The sequence below is a fragment of the Amaranthus tricolor genome, chromosome 1 (assembly GCF_026212465.1).
Source record: "Amaranthus tricolor cultivar Red isolate AtriRed21 chromosome 1, ASM2621246v1, whole genome shotgun sequence".
NCBI classification, from domain to species: Eukaryota; Viridiplantae; Streptophyta; class Magnoliopsida; order Caryophyllales; family Amaranthaceae; genus Amaranthus; species Amaranthus tricolor.
The window spans coordinates 5,813,815-5,836,429 of NC_080047.1; the positions used below are offsets into that span (position 1 = coordinate 5,813,815).

At 32.2% G+C, this 22,615-nt stretch overlaps 2 protein-coding genes across 4 annotated transcripts; one reads left to right on the forward strand and one right to left on the reverse strand.

The window, feature by feature from the left end:
• Positions 1-7,062: 7,062 nt before the first annotated feature.
• Positions 7,063-15,907, reverse strand: LOC130811759 (probable phosphopantothenoylcysteine decarboxylase). Of its 2 annotated transcripts, XM_057677925.1 has the most exons (4): positions 15,739-15,888; positions 12,555-12,783; positions 11,992-12,378; positions 7,063-7,707 (listed from the first exon to the last, which is right to left on the reverse strand). In XM_057677925.1, exons 3-4 carry the CDS (start codon positions 12,334-12,336, stop codon positions 7,417-7,419), a joined length of 636 nt encoding a protein of 211 aa, XP_057533908.1. In that variant the 5' UTR covers positions 12,337-12,378; positions 12,555-12,783; positions 15,739-15,888; the 3' UTR covers positions 7,063-7,416. The 2 variants fall into 2 exon arrangements, with proteins under 2 accessions (XP_057533908.1, XP_057533907.1); XM_057677924.1 differs by lacking the exon at positions 12,555-12,783 and having other exon boundaries at positions 7,068-7,707; positions 15,739-15,907.
• Positions 15,908-17,969: 2,062 nt separating this feature from the next.
• Positions 17,970-22,447, forward strand: LOC130811837 (O-fucosyltransferase 13). 2 transcript variants are annotated; one of them, XM_057677931.1, is made up of 6 exons: positions 17,970-18,504; positions 19,306-19,385; positions 19,540-19,610; positions 19,709-19,797; positions 19,953-20,174; positions 21,634-22,447. In XM_057677931.1, exons 1-6 carry the CDS (start codon positions 18,359-18,361, stop codon positions 22,364-22,366), a joined length of 1,341 nt encoding a protein of 446 aa, XP_057533914.1. In that variant the 5' UTR covers positions 17,970-18,358; the 3' UTR covers positions 22,367-22,447. The 2 variants fall into 2 exon arrangements, with proteins under 2 accessions (XP_057533914.1, XP_057533915.1); XM_057677932.1 differs by having other exon boundaries at positions 18,365-18,504; positions 19,306-19,423.
• Positions 22,448-22,615: the final 168 nt, after the last annotated feature.

Consider the following 22,615-nt stretch of genomic DNA (forward strand, 5'->3'; position numbering starts at 1 on the left):
ATAAAAAGGCCAGCAACTAGCCCGATAAGATCTTTCAAGTTTCAAGTAGTTTATATTACGACATAAGTTGGATTTATTCAACTCGTCAAGTTGTCGAGCCGACTTTGCTATTGTAGAATTTGATTTTTTTTTTTTTTTCTAGTGAGAAAATGAGAGGTCTAAGAGAAAGGGCGACAAATTTTTATTTATGACCTTATTTTAAAAAATGATACATGATTTAATTTAGACGAGATCCAATTTTATATTTGAGAGTCTTTTTTCTTAAGATTTGGAGTCAAATTCAATTCATGACTTTATATTCCCTTTGATTTAGAGTAATTTTTCTATTTTCTTTTTGCACCCAATTCAATGCAATATTTAATTCTAAATATCTTAAATTATACATAATTTAACATTATGAAAAATAAATATTAATAAAATTTACATTGAAACGAATCAAATAAAACCTCATTGGACTATGTTATAGCTTACGTTTTACAGTTAAAGTATTATATACAAATTAAGAGTGATTGATAAATAGTGTCATAAAAGCAAATGAGACAATTATTGTAAGTTAAAGAGAATATATGTTTACAAGTCTTTTAATTAAGTAATTACTCAATGATAATAATGTTATGTATGTGTTGCATGATTTTTATCCATTCCTTTAAGTTTCTTACACTAACACATTCAAAAAATTAATTATACTAAGAAACATAAAAGTATATTTAGAATTTAAATTATCAACACAAATTAATGATTAAAGCCCTAATATTAATATATAGAAATATTACCTATCATGTAGACTTATCCAGTCCATAAATTGATCTTTTTCTTTCTATATCAATCTTAAATAAAATTTGATAGGAGTTGAAAATTCACAAATTTATAGCGTGTTGACGTGTTGACATGAAGGACAGGTTGATATTGTTGAAGAAAGTTTTGGAGCTCATCAGATCCTACAAGGACTTATCAAATGGGAAGCATCTTCATACATTGCTGACACGTATCCATGTCATCCATAAATCTAAGTTATTAGTCTAAGTAAATAACGGTAATTGTAATATTTTAAATCACCCTTATGTAGAAAAATTTTATTAGTGAGTCTTTTAGGATTTTAATTTATCTTTTTTTGTTTTGTTTACTTTATTGATATTTATTTTGTCTTTTTGTTGTGATTTATAAATTATAGTGATCAGAAAATTCTGTTAATAATCCTTTTGTATAATTATTCAATCTATGTAGGTTAATTGCAAGGTTCTCTTAACAAATTTTAAATTTTTATTTTAGTCTGTCTTTTTATTTTAATACAATTTTCTTTTATAGAAATATCTTTTTTTTCTCGTCTATATATATATATATATATTTCAACTTTAGTTTATTACGATCCATATAGTTTAAATGGTGATATTATTTTTTTAATCTTTTATGTAGTATTAAATTATGGCAATATCTTAGAAACGGAGAAATATCTCAATAGCTCAATAATAATGAAAGAAATAAGGACACATTTGGCAACGCTTGAATTTATAATTTTTAAGTCACAAGTCCTTGTGGACAATATTTTTATTGCCCACTACTTTTTAAATGCTTTTTTAACTGGTTTATACTCTTCCTCCTCGAGTCTACTAATTTAAACTTCTTAACCCATATATCTTAAGTTTAAGATAAATGCATATTACTATATGGTTTATAGTAGCATCGAATTTGCATGAAACGCGAGTGGCAACATTTATGTAAGATTTTTCCACATAATAGCATCCAGTTTATGCACTATATAACTACCGTAATATTTTCCATTAAATTATTGACAATTTCCATTTAATTCACCATTTTTACGTTTTTACCTTTATTAAGTGTTGATTGTTGTCTTTATAATTTGCCCTAAACCATTTTTATGCTCTCAAATGTAAAATTCAACATTTTGAAGTCTAATTCACCGTTCAATTCGTCAATAGTCTCAAATGTTGTAACAATTTTGTTTTCATATTTTTTGGCATTTTTGACAAAAGGTGCCTTAAGCACTATTACATAAGCCATAATGTTCACTTAATGTACTTAACTAGGATTATAAAGTTCAAAATGTACATTTCAAGCACTAATACATATGTACTTAATTAGGATTATAAAGTTCAAAAGGTGCATTTTAAGCACTAATACATATTTACTTGACTAGGATAATAAAGTTCAAAAGGTGCATTTCAAGCACTAATACATATGTACTTAATCGATGCTGAATTAAATGTCAAAATGGTGAATTAAACATTTGAGAACATAAAAATGGTTTAGTGCAAAATATAAAGACAACAACCAACACTTAAAGAGGGTGGAAACTTCAAAAGGGTGAATCAAATGGAATTTACCAAGAATTTGACGGAAAATGCTATGACAATTAATAGCGTATAAACTAGATGCTACCATATGGAAAAATCTTATAAAAATACTATTACTCGCATTTCATGAAAGAACGATTTTACCATGTGAAATTTCCCTTATTATATTATTGGTGGTAACTCTTTTATGGAGCTCTTTCCTCTGCTCCTATGTCCCCTCTGATTGCTCATTGCCAAGATAAAAAATTAAGAAAAGTAGATGAGCAAATGTTTTAGTGGGGTATTGTTAAATTAGCCTAGACTTATTGTAACTGACAACATATTAACGGGAAAATATGACGTGCACACACTTCATAAGCCAAGGAGATATATATTATCCCAAAACCACACAACAATGAGAAGAATGAATATAATAATTTATAAAGTGTGCACACCATCTTCACCTTATCTATGTGGGATAAACTATCCTAATATTGTAGATGAATAATGAATCAGTTGACCCTTTAACCTATGATTTTAACTTCGCCCATAAACAGAAAAAACCAAACAAAAAGAAACTTGACCGTTCATTTTAAGTTTCATTTTCATTTATTTACTGATAATAAAGCAATCCAATTAGTAAAATTTAATAATTAATACTATGTGCTGCATAAGCTGTTTTAAACTTTTGAAATTTCCAGCTTTTATTTGTGATTTTAGAAATTAATTAACATCAAAAGTGTTTTATCTTCTAGGGTTAAGGCCACAAGCAACCCTAATTAAGCCCTATTTTTGTAAATGGGTGTATCAATTATTTTCAACTTGTTCCTCTTGTTGTCCTAAAATAATAATTTCACCAAATCTTTTATTATTTTTAGTGTATTTTATGGATTTGAACACCCAACTTACAAAGAGCTTCAGTTGATAATCAGGGTCCAAATTCCCTCAATTTTATGGCTAGAGTTTCGCTCTTGTTAGAAAACTAAAATATTTGACTAATTAAAAAATTAATCTATTTGATACAAAAATCTTTTAACAAGTTTAATACTCATATTTATTTTATTTCATCATCTTTTATCTCTTATCTCTAATTACCATGAAAATTACATAGTATTAAATGTGGTTAATGGGGGTTGCAAGCTTGATTACATTTTGCGTGAGGTTATTGGTCTTTAAGTCTCTAGAGACTAGCTTTTAAAAAAATGATTTTAATAGCAGGTCAAAAATATATTTATAGCCTGCTAATGATCTGTTTAAGAAACATGGTACATTTTGTAAATTTTAATAATAAATCATTCTCATTACTATAATTTAATACCAATATATAATAAAGGTCGTCCTATTTATTTTGTGGGCCTCAGAGTAACAGATAAAAAGGCCCCTAAAAACTTAAAATATAACGAATAATATAATACGCCTTTTTGTTTTTTATTGTTGATATTTAGACTACTTTATAAAAAAAAAACACTAAAAATTCATATTATTTAGCAAAAAATTTAAATTATATCTAAATTTAATTCAAATTAATATCACTTATATGCATAAAAGTAAGTTTTTTAGGCCCTAAAAAAATTAGGGTTATAGGCGGTAATTTACCCTTACTAATCAACGGCCATGATGAAATGCTGTAAAATTAATGCTAGACATTAGTAAAATATCATCATCAAGATTATTTAATAAAAACTAAACATAAAACTTAAAAAAAAATCGTACACAAATGGTACTGTTCGCACATCTCTTGTATTTTGGCTAACAAGTGAAAATTGATAGCCAGATCTCTGAATATATAAAGCATAAATAGGACAAATAAAAATATCCTCATAGTGTCCCGCACACGGTTTGCTAAGGAGGGTCATGGTTCCATCACTTAATGTCCTTATTAGCTACTCCCTCCTATTCATCTTAGGAGTCTCATTTGACTTTTCACGAAAGAGAGTGGTATTATAGGTTTTTTAATATAAGGGAGGAAAATTAGTATGGGTAATGGAGGGTATAATTGAAAATAGAATAAAGTTACTAAGGGCATAAAAGTCAAAAACCCATACCAAAAATAGAAATGGGACAATTAAGGTGACTTGACCATAAAAGGAAATGAGACACATAAGCTGAATAGGAGGGAGTATTATTTATTAGACTCGTTTTAGATCCCCTTTGATTTTAAGAATTTGGATTTAATTTTGAGAAATTCCACATGGTAGCATCTAAATTTTATGAAATGTCAATAGTAGCACTTTTTAAAGAAAATTTCACATGGTAGTATTCAATTTATACACAAATTAATTGCCGTAGCATTTTCCGTTAAATTCTTATTAAATTCCGTTTAATTCATCATTTTATAATTTTTTTCCACATGATAGCATCCAGTTTTTGTTTAATTCACAATTTTAACGTTTAATTCACCAATTTAATGTTTAATTCACCGTTTAATTCATTAACGCCTATAAATGTTGTAATAATTTTGTTTTCATTCAAATTATTGGCATTATAAAGTTCAAAAGGTAAGTAACCAAACACTAATACTAATACATATTTACTTCAAGCAAAATTAGAGATAAGTCTAATATAAAAAGCAAGTATTTTCCTGATAAAAAAGATTTGCTACAAAAAAGTCATCTATTTATTTATCTTTTTCTTTACAATTTATGAAAAAAAATATATAAACCAATATTACAAAAATCTAATGATTAACGCCGTTAACAAACAGGAAGATGACAAGTAGGATTTGGTGTTGATAAAGACGATGGGAAACCAGTGTTCATAACCTCTAACAAAACCTTAGCCTTTTGTTGTATCCACTTGTGCATCATTTTATTATTATTAGATTATCTCTAATTTTGCTTGAAGTAAATATGTATTAGTATTAGTGCTTGGCTACTTACCTTTTGAACTTTATAATGCCAACAATTTAAATGAAAACAAAATTATTACAACATTTATGGGCGTTAATGAATTAAACGGTGAATTAAACATTAAATTGGTGAATTAAACGTTAAAATTGTGAATTAAACAAAAACTGGATGCTACTATGTGGAAAAAACTTAAAAAATGATGAATTAAACGGAATTTAACAAGAACTTAACGAAAAATGCTACGGCAATTAGTTTGTGCATAAACTGTATGCTACCATGTGGAATTTTCTTTAAAAAGTGCTACTACTGGCATTTCATGAAAACTGAATGCTACTATGTGGAATTCCCCTTTAATTTTTTATGACCCTGTAGATTTGAGTTTGTGTTCGGATCAAAAAAAGAAATAGGTTTGAATTTGCATTAGAACATAGAATTTTCAGACTCAGACCCTCTCCTAGATTTGTTAAAGATCTAGACTTGTTAGACTCGTTCCAAACTTGCTTTACACTTGGCCTATTACACAATTTAAAACTGATTTTAAATTCGTTTGAAACCTGATTCTGTATTTATTTGGATTCAATTTAAAATTAAAACAATCTATATATTCATTTTAGTGCTAATAAAACTTTTAAAATGTGAAAAAAATTTAAGTCTGAATAATTAAATTAAAATCCATTTAGAACCCTAGATTAATCAAACACGTCGGGTTTGATTTCGAGTCTAAAGTTTTCAAACCCTGTCTAGGTATGGGTTCAACAAAATGGGTTTTGGTTTAGGTCTGGTCTGACCTGACCCTTGACCATCCCTACATTTTGCTACAATTTTTATTTTGGTCAGTTTAAAGTATTTGCTACATTTTATTTTTTTGCCATGATGACCCACACACTTGCTTTAATTATCATGCGTAAATCTTTAAATTATCTTTTCATTTGATCTACTTCCCCATAATTGCACTTTTTTAGAAAATTTTATCAATTTTCTGAATTTGCTTAAAGTTATACTCCATATCCTTGTAGCAAATACTCCTGGTAGCGAGGGATACTAAGTGCTACCCTAGTTTTGAACATATATATATATATATAGGGGAGATATTTAATGAGAAGGGGTTGAAAATAAGAAGGGTAAGAAGAACTCTACACCCTTGATTTCACTAAAATAAAAAAAAATCTATGGTCACAATTGAGCCAAAAATACATAATTATAAAAGTAACTATGTTACACAGAAAAGTAACTATGAAATAATTTTTAAAATGTTCTTAATTTATAACATAGTATCCTTTTTTATATATATAGTAACAAAATAAAATCAAACAAAAATCCTTCTCATCCTTTTCATTTTAAAATCCTTCTTATTTGATCCTATATATAACATTAAATTGTTATTAGCTTAATTTGTAAGTGCCTTTAAGCATGTTTTATGGGGTTAGGGGAATCTTACTTAGCAATTATATTAGGCGGGGTAGTACCAAATACTTAGGTTTATTTAAAACATAAATAAATTGGATTATATTTAGTGAATCATAAATATGGTATTATTAATGATAATTTTTCCTAAAAATTAAAGTATAAGTAAAATTTTACGTAACGCTTCTTTTAATATTCCTAAATTTGCCCCTACTAAACAAATAAAGGTTGAGCCGACAAACCTTAAACATCTAATTAACTTATGTAAGAGCCAACATCATCACCACCTACAAATATTGATTAAATTTTAATTATTTGTTAATTATACAAAAGTAATTTAATCTTGTTATGAGATCATGACAAAAACAGAGAGCAAATAAGATAGTTCCAAACATAACATAGTGCAACCCTAGAAGTAAAGGAGTGAAGCATAAACATTGAAAGCATAAATGACAAAGTTAGAAAAGACTTGTACTATAAATTAAGTGATAACTTCACAATCATCACTATTTCTAAAAAATAACTCAACTTGTTCACATGAACTATGATGAAAATGATTGATTTAACATTTTTTTTTTTGGTGGGCCATGATGATAGAATATCTAATTAAGAACTTCAATTATCATGCAAAATAATTAAAAATTAGAACTAAATAATTGTCACTTTCCTTTTGTTTGTATCATCTATACTAGACGTGGTTCCACAAGTCCACGTAATGATTCAGAACACAGCAATGTACCCTCTCCGTCTCTAAATGTTTGAACAATAATCGGTTCTATGGTAACGAAGTTCATAAAAACCAGCCGAAGTATACAAGAGAACTATAAAAACCCGATAACACCAGAATGTTAAAGGATACACCATCTGAAGTACTACGCGTTGTAGCTAGTAGGCAGAGGGTGCGCTTCCAAGAACAGTCGTATAGTCTTATAAATGAGAGACGGTTCAGCCATTGCTCCATTTCCGTAATCTCCACAGGCCAGCCTTTTTGTAACTGGAGGTATCAAAGTGATCCCGAGCTCATCGATTGACACAAGATGCTTCTCTGTGAATGGATTTTTCCACATGAAGGTGTTCATAGCCGGGGCAACAAATAAGGGCTTGCTGTAATCCCATGCTCGTACGATGCACGTAAGCAGATTGTCGCATAATCCTCCAGCAATCTACCCAAAAATAGAATCATCAATGTCATTCTAGGAAAAAATAACTACCTAGACCTGTTAAAGTATGCAATAAGTGATGCTTAATTTCAGATGCAAATATGAACCAAAAGCCACTGAATCTCGTATTCAGAGAGATTTCTTGATCAAGTAACACTAATTAACCTGGAAAATCTGACTAGTATTCGAATATCTGGTCCAAATACTTCAAACCCGAACTGTGTAATGAACCCAAGTTGACGAGAACTGAAATGAAACTCACATGGATCTGACTTGGTACGTATCATATATAATCGATCATTGATTATAGACCCAAATATGATCTTTAACCTTAATAGAGCCAAACCAGCACCAAGCAAATCCAATATTCATACTCTGTCCATAGAAGAAAATCACAGATGTCGTGATTGTGGTAATGATCATTCATTTCATCATAGTAACTCATTTTAAAGCGAAACTTATAATAAACCATTTAGAAGCTAATACATATTAAAAATAAGATGATAACGGCTAATATATTAGAATACAACTTGTAATGACCGTTGGTCCCTGATTTTGAATCACATGTTACGTAATGAAACGGGCTCATTTTTATTCCGTCACTTTAACTAAGCTATCCACATTTCACGGCCCATTGGTAGTCGGTATCAAATGGTGGGAATGATAATAGAAAGTTAGTGTAATCTTGGTAGGAAAATCTCTTATCAAGTTTAATGATCATGTTTATTCTCCTTCAATCATCTCATTTTCTTTACAAAATTTATCAATGAATTGCCATTTCAAAAGGTGATATTAAGTGGCAAAGAAAAATTGAAATCAGAAAAACTTTTTATGACCAAAGTTTTATCACCCTGGAAATGATATGGGCACATTTCATAAATATTTACACTACAAATCAATAACATTATCACTATTTACTTCCAACAACCACGCATGGCATCAATGATACCTATACATAACTCTTTTAATATAGGGTAATACTTTTCAATACTTCATATTTTCCTGTTTTCCCATCTATAAATGAATAGCTCAGAATATGGCAAAGTAATCTGAATCAACGTTAGTTAAGAAGTGTTTATCATTACAGCTGGAAAAAAATAAAAACCACACTTCTCATAGTGTCATACTAAGCATTATTTTTCCTCATGGCTTATATGAGTATACCTACTAACTCAGCTGTCAGCCTGTCACTAATGCCTTTTATCAAAGTATTTTACATCACAGTTTTAGTGCTCACCGTTAATTAAATGAAACGGAGCTCATATGAAACAGAAAATGAGCCATGATCGCAACAAAGTGTACAACAACAATGTCAAAGGCTAAGTCCAAAATATCGGAATTGACTGTATTAGTTCCAAAAGATTGGGGTCGGCTACATAAGTTAATAGATCAAGTCAGTGGTCATTCAAGAGAAAGTTATTGGAAGTACTATGTGTGACTAAATGAAATCCCAGACAAGTGCGACCAAATTCATCAGTAATGAAGAAATAAAAGTTAGCTTTACCATATAATTTATGTCATCATCACATCAACAACCCATAGGATTAATATAGATAGTTACCTAAAAAAAGATCCAATACAAACAAGTGGTTATCTGAAATTAGCTTGACATGACTGTGTACAAGAAACACAGATTTTATGATTCCATATTAGGTCAGATCAGCCATCCTCTTTGGTTGGCTCTTCGCTTTCTCATGACTAGGATTCTGTTAATCGAAGTATGTCTATTTTAAGCAAGATGATCGATCCCAAAAGTTTCGTCTACAAATTTATTTTAACTAATTCATACTACGCTATGGAACTTGATATAATTGAAGTTAAAACAACCTTATTTCTATGTTCATCCAGCAAGTTAGGTGGTTAATCAGCTAGCTGATCTTTGGTTGCATAAAAGTCCAATGGAACAGAGATGCTATCAGCAACTGGGACATCTTTAAGCACAGGGTTCAGATAATTTACAGATGAAATGAGATCGCAAGCACAAGTCACATTGATTACGATTTCAAAAATTAGGGTGAAAATTACTACCCTAAGACGCTAGTTGTAACTCGGAAAATAATCATTTTAGTTGTGAGATTTCACAGTAACTTTTCTGTTACCACTTTTTTATATCAGAAAAGAACAAAAGACCTGTAATATATTGTGATATAAATGGCCTGCTTATACTGCTCCGAAAAAGTAACTTCATTATGGGGCTCCTTAGTCAAGCCTCCTAACAAGGACATACAGAACACACAAGTCTTCAACTGGACCCTTCATGAGTTTTTCTTTTTCCATTGAAGGTGCAAAATAAAGCATAATTTTCGTTGTTTTCTTATACTTTAACACGTCAAACTTTTTGGGGGAATATTAATTAAATTCTTTCGGAATTTAGCTTTGGTTGAGGCCTGGACATTAACAGCCCAAATGAAAAAAAGGATTACATTCTAGTAAAAAGAAAACTCTATATCCCACCAAAAGTTAATGCAGGAATAACATTCCAACACTGCAAAATTACATTGACAAAACCCAATACAATCAGACCGTTCAACATGATACCCCAAGCTCGATGCACCAGGTCGAAAAACGCGTGGACTTGGACAATATTTTTAAAATACTTCAATTTTAGGACAGGTTATACCCGCCAGCTAAGATGAACGGGCGGGTAGCGGCACAAAAATAATGCCGAGGGTTTAAGTGGTCGTTTGTTTTATAAATATACACTTTTTCATTTTTTTAATTTATATTAGAAGATCAATACAAGAGCTCACTCTAAGTCCATAGTATGATTACTTTGATGGTCCAGCAGTGTGGACATATAGAGTTTTAACTTTAATGTCTTAGGTATTGCTCTTGCATCGTCAAGTGCCTCGTCTTTTGAGAATATTTCTATATTTGGAGTATTTTGGACAATACATTAAATTATTTTCATTGATGTTAAAACTTAACTTTGGACATTGTATTATGATTATATTTTTTGTATGGAATGTTTGTTTGAATTTTATGATTGTATTTTAAATTTTTTATATTGGTCATACCTATTTACCCGCGGGTCCTGCCTGCTGTCCACAATGGCAGGCGGAACTTTAAAAATTCAAGCTGCAAACAAATTTTTATAAGCAAGCCAGGTCCAGTCCCTGCTCAAACCCGCCTATGAACACCTCTTCACTTCAGCATATCTAGGCCTAAAGGTATGCATATGGGATAATATACTTAGAGATTAAAGGATACAGGTAAAATCATTCAAATAATAAGGCAGTCACCACTTTCATTTTCAACACTATGTGGGAATGGAAAAAAGAAGTTATCCCGGAGTTGTCTATTGGCTGCAGCCTGCAGCAAAAAAATCCTACCTCTCTTAACTGCTACTACTATTCTCTCCTTATGGAGTACTTATAATGTGGCAAGAACGGGAAAAGGGTAACTAGTTTCACAAATCATTTGATGCTCTCATTGTATTATGCCTTGTATTGGTCCTAGAATTTCAACCAAACATTCTAAACAGTGGGTCCCAGTGTCTTTTTCTAAATTTCTATGATTTGGGTTACTGTCTTGTGATTGTTCAATTGTACTGTAATTTCATTTTCCCCCAACTAGCCCACCTGTCCAGCTCCAGCTGTAACAGGCATCAACACTGACTTAGAATATCCGATCATCACAATAACAGAGACAAATATAAATTGTCGAAGGCTAAAGATCGAAAGATCGTTAGAGCTATGTTGAAGGTCATAGTATGATTTTTATTATTCTATGGACCAGGGTGATGTTCTGACTTGTGATGCATTAGACAACAGAAAAGACCCATTGCAAACAGAAACATAAAAAATTACGAACTGTACTTGTTAGGAGCTAAAATTTATAACATTGAGGGACATAAGAATATGAATTTGTGGATATTTTTTTGAAACAAATTCACATGACATTGAAATCACCATTGTGCAAAATATCCAACAATAATTGGAATAATGACGCAACATTTTAATTTTAGGCCACTCTTATAATGAGTTCAAACCATCATAGTCAAGAATGATGCATAGTCTAACATTAGTGTCCTTCAGCAGTAACAATGTAAAAGTCAAAAAGATTCTTCAGTATTAGTAGATAATCCAGGTAAACTGTAATTAACATTTAATTAAACGTTATGCACAGCTTTTTTTAGATTTCATAATAATTAGTGAGCTCAAGAGTTATAGAGCATCAGCATTTTTAACAAGCATATAATAGTCACACATTGACATTTCAAGAAACAGAAAAAATGGAATGGAAAAGCTAGTTAAATGGTAAGATAATATCCAAACAAGAAATTACCTTGCCAAGAGTATTAGCTGAAAGAGGGGCAATAACCATAATGTCCGCCCACCTGCGCAACTCAATGTGCAAAACAGTGTCACCTATTCTGCTCCAACTAGACCATTCGTCATCATCTGTGTACAGAACCACATCATCTGGAATTGTCCTACGGTCGATAAAGTGCATAGCAGATTTAGAGGCCACTGCTTTTACTTCAGCCCATTCACAAAAACAACGACAGAGGTTCCCAAATTTAATTGCAGCAACACTTCCGCTAGCAGCAAGAAGGATCTTGGGTCTCTTTGGTCTGCCGTTAATCTGAACTGGTTCTACACTAGAAGTGACAGGTTCTGCTTGTGCCATGATGAATACTTAGATATCATGCCAAGGCTCTTCTTCAAAAATCTGAGCAGTATTTTAAACAAAATGACTAAAGTTTCAAACAAATATGAAAAAAACACTACATGGAAGCAGATCACTCAACCAGTCAAAGAAAGAAAAAGCTTAAAAGATCCAGTCACCTTTTCACTCTACAAAACAAACAAAAGGGGCAGTGCATATCCAAAATTTTCATTACATACCTATCATAGCATTATTCGGCTATTCAGCTTACTATTATGACGAGAAAAAGGAAATTGCTTTTTGTGCTTCCTTTACCAAGTATTAGTTACTAAGTTACTATTCTTTTATATTTAATTTTGGTGGACACTGTGATACAAGTATCTCCATAAAATCCTCGAAGTTGGAATTTGCTGTATTTGTATCAATGAAGAAAACAGAATGATGGAGGAAGCTGCTTGGTCCATTAAACTACAAGAAAAAATAACATAATGGAAAAAGTTGAAACAAAAAAGGATTACTGATTGCACTCTAGAATGAGGGAGTAACTATTACAAATGTTCAAATCATGTTTATGGAAATACAATTATTATTATATCACTGTAAAATCTTGATAAGGTTAGCTGAACATCAAAAAATGAAATAGAAATTACCATGTCTTTCAGCACGATAACAATTAATCAACTGACATTTGCTTCGGTGTTTCAACTTTCAGCCTCTCATGCCCACATACCATCGATACTATTGAAAAATTTACATATTCACATTACTGAGTAGCAGTGAACTTAACCCCTCAGCGAACTAAAATTTTGCACACCAAAATGTGAAAAAACTAACTAAATCCTGGAAAATTGAGAACACTGCCCTAAAATCCTAGGATTCAAAACCAAATGCAAGCATGGTAAAGGTTCTAATTTAGGCTTGAGCGGGGCTGTAAGTGATTATAATTTTCACAGAGATAAAAGTTCAAAGAGTGGAGCTGCTGCTGCTACTGTGCACAATAGTATAAATGCTATATGCACAAGAGTATGAATGCAGCTGCTATGTTTTGCAAAGCAGAAGAGAGATCTCAAATGCACAGAACTCAGCTAAAAAAGATGGTCATGCAAGCATCAAATTCCATGTCAAGGACTCAAGGTCCACGCAATGGTTTGTCCAGGTATGTCGACGCACCAAACCAGTATGTAACTCAGAGAATAATCAACAAAGTGCATTATAAACTTGTGCCCATGTAAATTTGAAAGTACCTCTCACACTATAATGTTTCTAATCACAGTTGGAGTTAGCTTAGCTACAAAATTCATGTCTTGGAATCTAGTTAGAAATCAGTTTTCTTGTTTCCAGAAAATCCAAATTATTAGTTTGTAATTTCAGTTTCAATTTTTCTAGTTGCATTTGGAGTCTAGACTTTAGACTAATTTTATAGTGCTATAAACGAGGCTTAGGGATTTGAATAGGTGGTGACATTAAGATAAAAATCTGATTTGAGAAATTTGAGTGATTCTTTTCTCAATTAAACCTAAATGTGCATGACAGCTATTCTATTATTCAAATTCTGATTGGATTAAGTTGAATAAGTCTTGACTGTGTGAAAAAAACCGAGTCCTTAGAGCTATTTGAAACTCTGAAACATGTATTTTTTAAAAGCTATATTTACTTTTTAAAACATCTTAATGGAACCAATAGAAGAGAATAAGGATTTTTTGCCATGAATAAACAAAGTAGAAACGAAAGAAGCTTTGAAGAATATGAAGCAATAGAAAGACAACATTCCTATTAAAGCTTGAAACATAAGATCAAATGGGTTAATTAACCTCATTAATAGGGTATGGAGAACAAACAGGATGTCAAGATAAGCAGTACAGTACTTATCTACAAAAACAAAGGGGATGGGCGAGACTGAACTATCGGAGTATTAAGCTTATCAGCCATGACATGAAGTTATCGGAGAGGAGACCAAGAGGGTGATTGAACACTGTCTAAAACGATGTACAAGTATTCCAAAACCCATTTGGTTTTATGCTAAGAGGATTTACTGTGGAAGCTATCCATCTAATACGACAACAAATGGAACACTATAGGGTAAAGAAAACTGATTTGCAAATGATTTTTATTGGTTTGGAGAAGGTGTATGACAAAGTACCAAGGAAAATACTTTGATGGATTATGGCAAAGAAATGACGCCACGTATGTATATCTGTATAGCCCAAGATATGTATAAGAAAACAAAAACCAATTTTAGGACATTTAAAAAGGCAAAAAAAAATTTCCATCATGATAGGATTTGGTCTATTTCAAGCAACTTCTTGATGCCCTTTGTTGCGTGCAATGGTCCTTGATGAGATAGCACATTTATTCAAGTAGAAGTTTCATGATGCTAAGCTAGTAAGTAGAGGCAAGTGTTAGATCAAAATAGTTAAAACTAAGTCACAATTAGACACACTATGTTGAATGTTTTGTCATGAAGGACAATAGAGGTGTGATAAAGCTAGAGACTAAAGAGCTCCCTCCTAGTGAGCGTTTCAAGTACCTTGGTTCAACTTTTAATAGGAACAATGATATTAGTCAAGATTTTAAGCAGAGAGCTCATTGCGAGTGGCTCAAATGAACAACTGCAATGGGCTATCATGTAATCAAGGTGTGCCAATAAGGTCCGGGAAAAAATTATACCAAACTGCCATTAGTCCAGACAAATTAAGGTTGCCATATGGGTTAGAACTTAGAATACTGGGCTTTTAGAAGCGAACATTGTTGAAAGATGATGGTAAGCGATCATTGGATCCCTTCCTCCCATTTCTATTTGGTTTTGTGATTGTATCTCCTTGACTTACGAAGTGTGCACTTCGTATTTACCCGAAAAAATGTGGCATTCACAATAAGTCTGCTTAATTTAACATATAAAAATAACTTCTTGTGGTTATTAAATTTCAATATCAACCAAATGAATCCTTAGAAAGAAATTGAGCAACACATCAGATAACAAGATTTGATTTTATACGCTAGCTTGAGAATATTGCAAAAATCAAAGAAAATATCGCTAATTCTAATTCAAATTTGAAATCTCAATAGCAATTAAACACATACATGTGTATATTTATTCTACTATATATCCCATTACAAGTAATTTAAAAAAAATAGCCTTTGCTCTTCAAACATCCATAAAATCTCCAAGATTCCGACTACATTACTTCAAAAACTCGACCTGTTATCTTTTATTCAATTTCCTCTAAAATCCGAAAACAATAAAATCAAATTAACCTCATTTCCATTCAAAAGAGAGAAACTTAAACCAAATAGCAAAGTAAAAATAACAATGAAATATGCATAGAAAAAAGGACAATAACGACAGGGAAAATAAAATTGAGTACAGATTTAATGAACTAGTATAATTGGGGAGAAGATTGAAGTAAATAGGAAATTGTTGACCTGAGTTTAACATGGCGAGAAGATGGAGCAGAAAGGTAACGGCGTCAGTGATAACTGTGATGAATCAATTTCAAGGAAGAGGGAAGCGCCAATTTTATATTGGATTTGGGATTTTGGTTTTAGGTAACTGGTAAATGGTACCACTTCAAGCAGTGTAAGCGAATGGAGCCCGACCTAAACAAAACGGTTTAACCATCTGAAAATATTGACCGCTTATGAAGATATTTAATAAATTTAAATAGGAAAATTTGTAAATAATATTTTCAATTATTGCTCATTGACTCGAAATACTCTAAATTATTATTTAACTCTGTATATCTCTAAGTATTGGCATACTTAACTTTAAACACAATACACATTATTTTCAACCTACTGTTTTTAGGGTATTTCGAGTCAATGACAATAGTTGAAGGTATATTAGTTCAAGTATCCCAATAATTGGAGGTATACATGATTGAATAATAGTTTAGAGTATTTTGAATCAATGAGCAATAGTCAAAAGCATTATATACAAATTCTCTATTTAGATATTGGTTGTAAGCTATTATTAGAGAAAAAGTAGATTAAAAAGCCAAAAACTAATAAAAATTTAATTGTATTAGCTTTTTAATTTTGGCTTTAAAGCCAGCTTTTCAACTGGTTTAAAAGTTACCAAATACTTTTTTATTTGTTTGACCAATGAAAAAGCATAAAGACAAAAATCAACTAAAAAATCAATATAAAAGTAAACATCCAACCCTACATAATTTGGACAAATGGTTATTAGCGGAGTTGAGTATTTGACCTAATTGATTTTGTTAATTGATTGTACTTGCTGATTTTGATTATGCTTGTGGAAATATCTCTGTTGGAAAGATGGCTATAAGACCATAATTAATAATTCATATGTTTTGAAATATTTGCTATATTTGCTACATTATGATTATTGTTATTATTTATTGTTCAAGTTTATTTTATATATTATAGCTAATGTATAAGAAAAAATATATAGTCAATGAGGATAGTATTTGAATTGTCTACGACTACTAGCATATTTTTAGAATGTTAACTTTTTATAATTTTAGTTATGTAATAATTCAATATATAAATAATCAAAATAAAAATTCAAATATAATAAGTATAATAAAAATGAGGAAACATGCTATTATGACTTTGTTTGACAAGTAGATATTAAGCTAAAGTTATTAGTTGGTTCTAGAGGTGTTCATTCAGGTGATTGGGTCAGTTTCGGACGGGTGTCATTCGGTTCGGTTATATTAGATCGGTTATATTTCGGATGCTTGTTTCGAAGGGTCACACTCGGGTCGGGTCGGTTAGTCACGATTTGGTTGAAGATCGGTTATTCGAGCTATTGGGTTAGCATCAGTTCGGTGTTGGTTGAAGTTCGTGTCAAGTTTCAATCGGTCTCGGGTTGTCACCGGGTAATAATTGGTTCGGTTTTACCATGTACAGATCGGCTTCGGATTTTTTCAAGTAGAATTCGGCTACGAATTACGAATTACGAATTACTATCGATCGAGTCAGCATCAGATTAAGTTGTTAGTCATTTTTTAATTAATGATAAGGTTCTCTTTACTTAAAGCAAAATAGTTAAAATGTAAATCAATTAGTGATCATTATTACATTGTTACTTTTACTTATTTGACCGGAAATTAAAATTATAAAGTTCTATCGATTTTCATGTAATTTCATTAAAAGTAGTTAAATAAATATTGTCAATTGATTATTAACTCTAAATATATGAAACCATGTATTTATAAAATTTATTTTATTAAAATATTTATCACTTTATTAGAATAACTAATAAGATGATTGAATATGAGTCGGTAATAGTTTTACGTCAAAAATTGGTTCAGGTTTACAGTTGTTCAATATAAACTTCGTTCATGTCAAATCGGTTTTAGCCGGGTCGAGTTCAATTTCGAGCATGATTCGGGTCGGTCATTATAAGGTTGGGGTAATCTCGGTTAACGGTTATGTGTTGGTTAAAAAAATCGTTACAGCTTGGGTTCAGTTTTTCCATTTTCGGTTGTCAACCGGTTCGGGTATAACTTCGGCTCGGATAATGTCGGTTCGATAAACCTAAAAAAGAAACACATTTTTGGAACGGTTTACTTTCAATTTCGTTTCGAATTTTCGGATCAGATCACTTTTGAACAGCTCTAGTTTGTTTGATAGGCTTAAATTATTATCTGATAAATTAGAGGTTTAAGTTACTTATTTTGGAGATACTTGATAAAATTAGTAGAAGTCCGGATCAGTTTCGAAATCTTCATTCTTGTCTTCACAACACACGGCCTTCGTTTTCACAGCGTATTTTCACCAGTTATGCTCACGCTAATGCAGACTCTATCTTTACCATTTTCCTGCTTTCAAACGGAGTTGAGGAACTCCCGGTTCCGATCTGCTATCAAGCCCTAATTTACTACGCAAGTCAAATCACATCTCGAATCCTCGTGATTCCCGACCTCCATTATTCTTCTTCTCTGAATTCGCTAATCCTTTTCTTCAACGATTTCTACAGACTCCACATTTTTTTCTTAGATCCTTCTTTTGATCTATTCTAAGTGTGAACTTAAATCAGAGAAAAATAAACACTAACCTCAAACTAGTTGTAGTAATGAAACCATTGAATCTAGCGCTTACGCTTTTTACAAAGCCTATTTGCACCATTTTCCTTCTTTTTCTCTCTTTAATCTTGGCTTTGGTGTTCTTATCCCCTGCGTCTCTTTTTTCTCAGCTTTCAGATCCTTCTGATGCTCCTGGGTATGCTTTCTATTTCGACTTGTTTCCTTTTATGATTCTGTGATTTCTTTATTTTTGATGTTTGCTGCTAATTTTCAATTGATTTTGAAACCCAATCATGTGAATGAGAATATAAGTTCTGTTGTCTTTCATGTTGCTTTTGTCCAAAATTATATTGATGGGAACTGATTGCTTGATGAATTTTATGCTGATACCCAATGTTAGTATTAATTAGAAATATAGGTCGCATTGGAAATTGGAATGAGAGCATTTTTAGAGAATTTATCCATATAAGGTGCATAAAGGATACATATGTTAGATAATTTGAGGGCAAAGTTGATATAATTATGGTTGCATACCGTGGAAAGTTGTAAAGTGGCTAATAATTATGGAGCAACTTAATACTCCCTCAATTTCATTATAAGTGTTACATTTACATCTACATGAATTTTACGAAAATGAGTTTGGTGGATAAAAATTAAAGTTGCGGAATCTTGTGAACACAGGCAAACATGTTCCAAATAACATTCTAAATAGAGAAATGAGACCCTTATTGTGAAATTGTGGAATGGAGGGTGTATTACATTTATGTGTTTTTGTGTGGTTAGAAATTCTTTGCAATCGAGGTTCAAATAGAAACAAACTTAGCTAGTAACAAGGGTAAACATTTGGCTTCTTTACTCTCCCTATGAAGTAAAGTGATGCCTTCGGCCTGGTAAAGAATGACCCTCGTTCTACAATAAGAAGGGTATCTGTTCTTCAATAGCTGACTACTGTATACAGTGTCAATTGCTTATCATCTTTTATTTTTCTTAATTGCAGTGTGAGAGTGAATATATGGAGCGTTGGGCGAGCTGTAGAGTGGAGACCTTGCTATTGGTGGCTCAAGGAAATACCAGCTGGCAAGTATTATTCCTCAGTTGCATCTTGTTCCTGGATGGTATATGTTAGATTTAGGTCTAGTTATGTAGGCATAGGTGCAATCTTTTTTTTAATCTCTCGATGAATTTGTGAAATGGGTTTGATTTGCAGACATTTGTTGTTAAAATACTGCAGCTCTACCAGTAAAGACTAATGGGTATATACGCGTGGATTGTTATGGCGGCCTCAATCAGTTGCGGAGAGATGTGAGTTTTCTTTCTTTTCTATGTTGAACTTTAGTCATAGAAATAGTGTTGCACTAATCATGGTGAAACGAATCTTCTTGAATGGATTGTGAGTGCAGTTCTGCGATGGCGTTGGTATTGCACGTTTGCTGAATGCAACTCTCGTATTACCGAAGTTTGAAGTCGCAGCATATTGGAATGAATCTAGGTACTTCACGAGAAACAATATTTTTCTGTAGGATATGCTTTTGTCTGAGCTGATTTGGACTTGGATGTGTTGTGTAGATATATTGTTCTTTGCTTGTTGACTGAGTAATGGTTATTTTTAGTCATGCTTGGGTTGACAGTTTATGTTTTCCTTAGTGGTTTTGCAGATGTCTTTGATGTTGACCACTTCATTCAGCAGATGAATGGCTTTATTCACGTTGCTAAAGAACTGCCACCAGAGCTTGCATCAAAAGCTCCCTTTCTGGTTGATTCTAGAAAACGCAAGGGCCAATTTGATTACATTGAAACAGTACTTCCTGTCCTGCTAAAACATCAATATATATCGTTTACTCCACAAATGAGCCAACGAAGAGACAGGTATAATCATATCAATTTCTTTTGGCTAACATTCTGATTTTGCATAAGTTTCAAAAATTAGATTACACATATGGGTGAAGTTTGGCCTACAGTTTGAGTTTTTGCCTAAACCAAAATCAAACTGAACTACTAGTAATTTTTATTTAAACTAAAAAAGACCGAATTGCTCTGAACTGTGATTTAGCCTACCAACACCCACCGTAGCTGAACACTGAATTTCAGATTTAAGATAACTTATTATGTTTCTTATTGCTATAAGCTGTGAAATCATGGAGCCATTCAAAATCATTAGCATCTCAATACAAGGATCAAAATCCAAAGCAAAACGCACAAACAAAAATACAAAACTCACTAGCAAATCTAACTAACTTCCAAAAACATAAATCAAAAACTCATAGATTTCACAGAAACAGAAAATCAAACTCAAATATAGAAAAAATAAATGGAGAAAACGATTTGAGAAAAGTTTAGGTAACAATAATGAAAGACTAAAATTCATAATGTTAGTTTATCTTCTAAACCAAAGTAGCCTAGTCATATCTTGATGGTAGCCAAATCCTTAATCACAATGGAGATAAACCAATCTAGGAGTTCTTCCATTTAGAAAAGTCTCTTTCTTCTTCTTAATTGCATCAAAAACTTGCTCTGTTAAATAAACTCCATGGGGCGTGGCTAATCCAAATAATGTGTTTGAAGCATGTGGTACTTGTCTTGCGTGATAGAAGATTTTAAGGTTGTCTAACATTGAAAAAAAAATTCATATGCTCATGTGGTTTCTTTGCATTAGGCATGCGTAGGTTTGAGGTTAAACTTACAGGACAGTTCACTGATGTACTCTAAATACATAGTAATTAAACTACAACTATAATTGGTATTACGCTACTACCTTTTGGTGACAACTTAAATGTCTGGTTTTTTCATGGTTTTGATCAACATAGTTTATGGCATATTCGTCAAACATAAATTGTGCAAAACCATACCTTTAATAGTAGTTCCTTCGTTTTACTGAAAATCTTCACTAAAAGCTACTGAAAATCCTGATTAAAAGCTACTAAAAAGAAACAATGGAGTCATCAAAGAAAATAGTTTAGGGGAAGAAACATAAAAATAGGTTGAAGATGTAGGCTTGATTGGTAGTTCCTTCGTTTTACACCTCTTGATTGATGAATAATACAAATGACAAATGAGCGAAAGAAACAAGTGAATGATAGAAATAAGTGAATGAGGTTAAACGAGAGAATGGATTTGTGGATAGATTAAAAAAGAATTGTGAGGACAAATAGGGTGCAAATAAAGTGAGACAACCCTAAATGGGTATGGGACACAGTGATTATTTTTAAGATATATTGATGATTTTTGCCCAAAACAAAAAGGAGTTGGTGAAGAATTACTCAACTTGCAGATGTTTAGATGGAAGAATAGTGATCTCATTGAAACTAAATGGTCTTTTATTTTGCAGGTATCCTCACTATGCAAAAGCGACTCTTTGTCAAGCTTGTTATAAAGCGTTGCGTCTTACAGAAGCCCTGGAGAAGAAGGGTGTCCAGCTGTTCGAAGCCATACCTAAGCCATTCCTTAGCCTTCACCTGAGGTTTGAGCCGGACATGGTTGCCTACAGCCAATGTGAATATACTGGGCTCTCTTCAGAATCCATGAAGGCCATTGAGGCTGCAAGAGCGGAAAGAAAACCATGGACGGGTGAAGCAGCACGCATTTGGAGAAGGCGTGGAAAGTGTCCACTAACTCCTTCGGAGACGGCCTTCATCCTCAGATCACTTGGTATATCTAGAAACACCAATATATATCTCGCAGCCGGTGATGGTCTGATGGAAGTTGAAGGGCTAAAATCCGTTTACCCAAATGTTTTTACAAAGTCTGCCCTACTCCAAGATACAGATTTCAAAGCCATGCATGGGAATACTAAAGCTGCTCTGGACTACTATGTTGCCATTAAAAGTGACTCATACATGGCCACATATTTTGGTAACATGGATAAAATGGTTGCAGCTATGCGAGCATTAGGAGGCATGTATAAAACACTCTTTTTGAGTCGAAGAGCTTTTTCCGAACTAACTTTCCAAGGGCTCAAAGGGAAAGAACTCATGAGGGAATTATGGAGGGTACATAAGAATGATTTTGTTAATGGTAGAGGATCAGCCTTGCCAGATTGTTTCTGCGAATTCAAATTGTAATGATACAATTATATGCTTGTTTTTGCGGCATTGCCCAAGTTAATGTCCTCGCCTGCTATACTAGATTTCTTGCTCGTGAAAGTCATCATCGGATCTTGTGTTTTTTCAATACTGCCTAGTGTCAACTGACGGATCTAGAGTGCCAAGTTGTCAGTATAACTCCATCAGAGGTGCTCGAAAATAGACAGTTGCTAATTTGCTATAGCTTGTTACACACCACAATATGCAAGCAAATCTAACATCCCGATT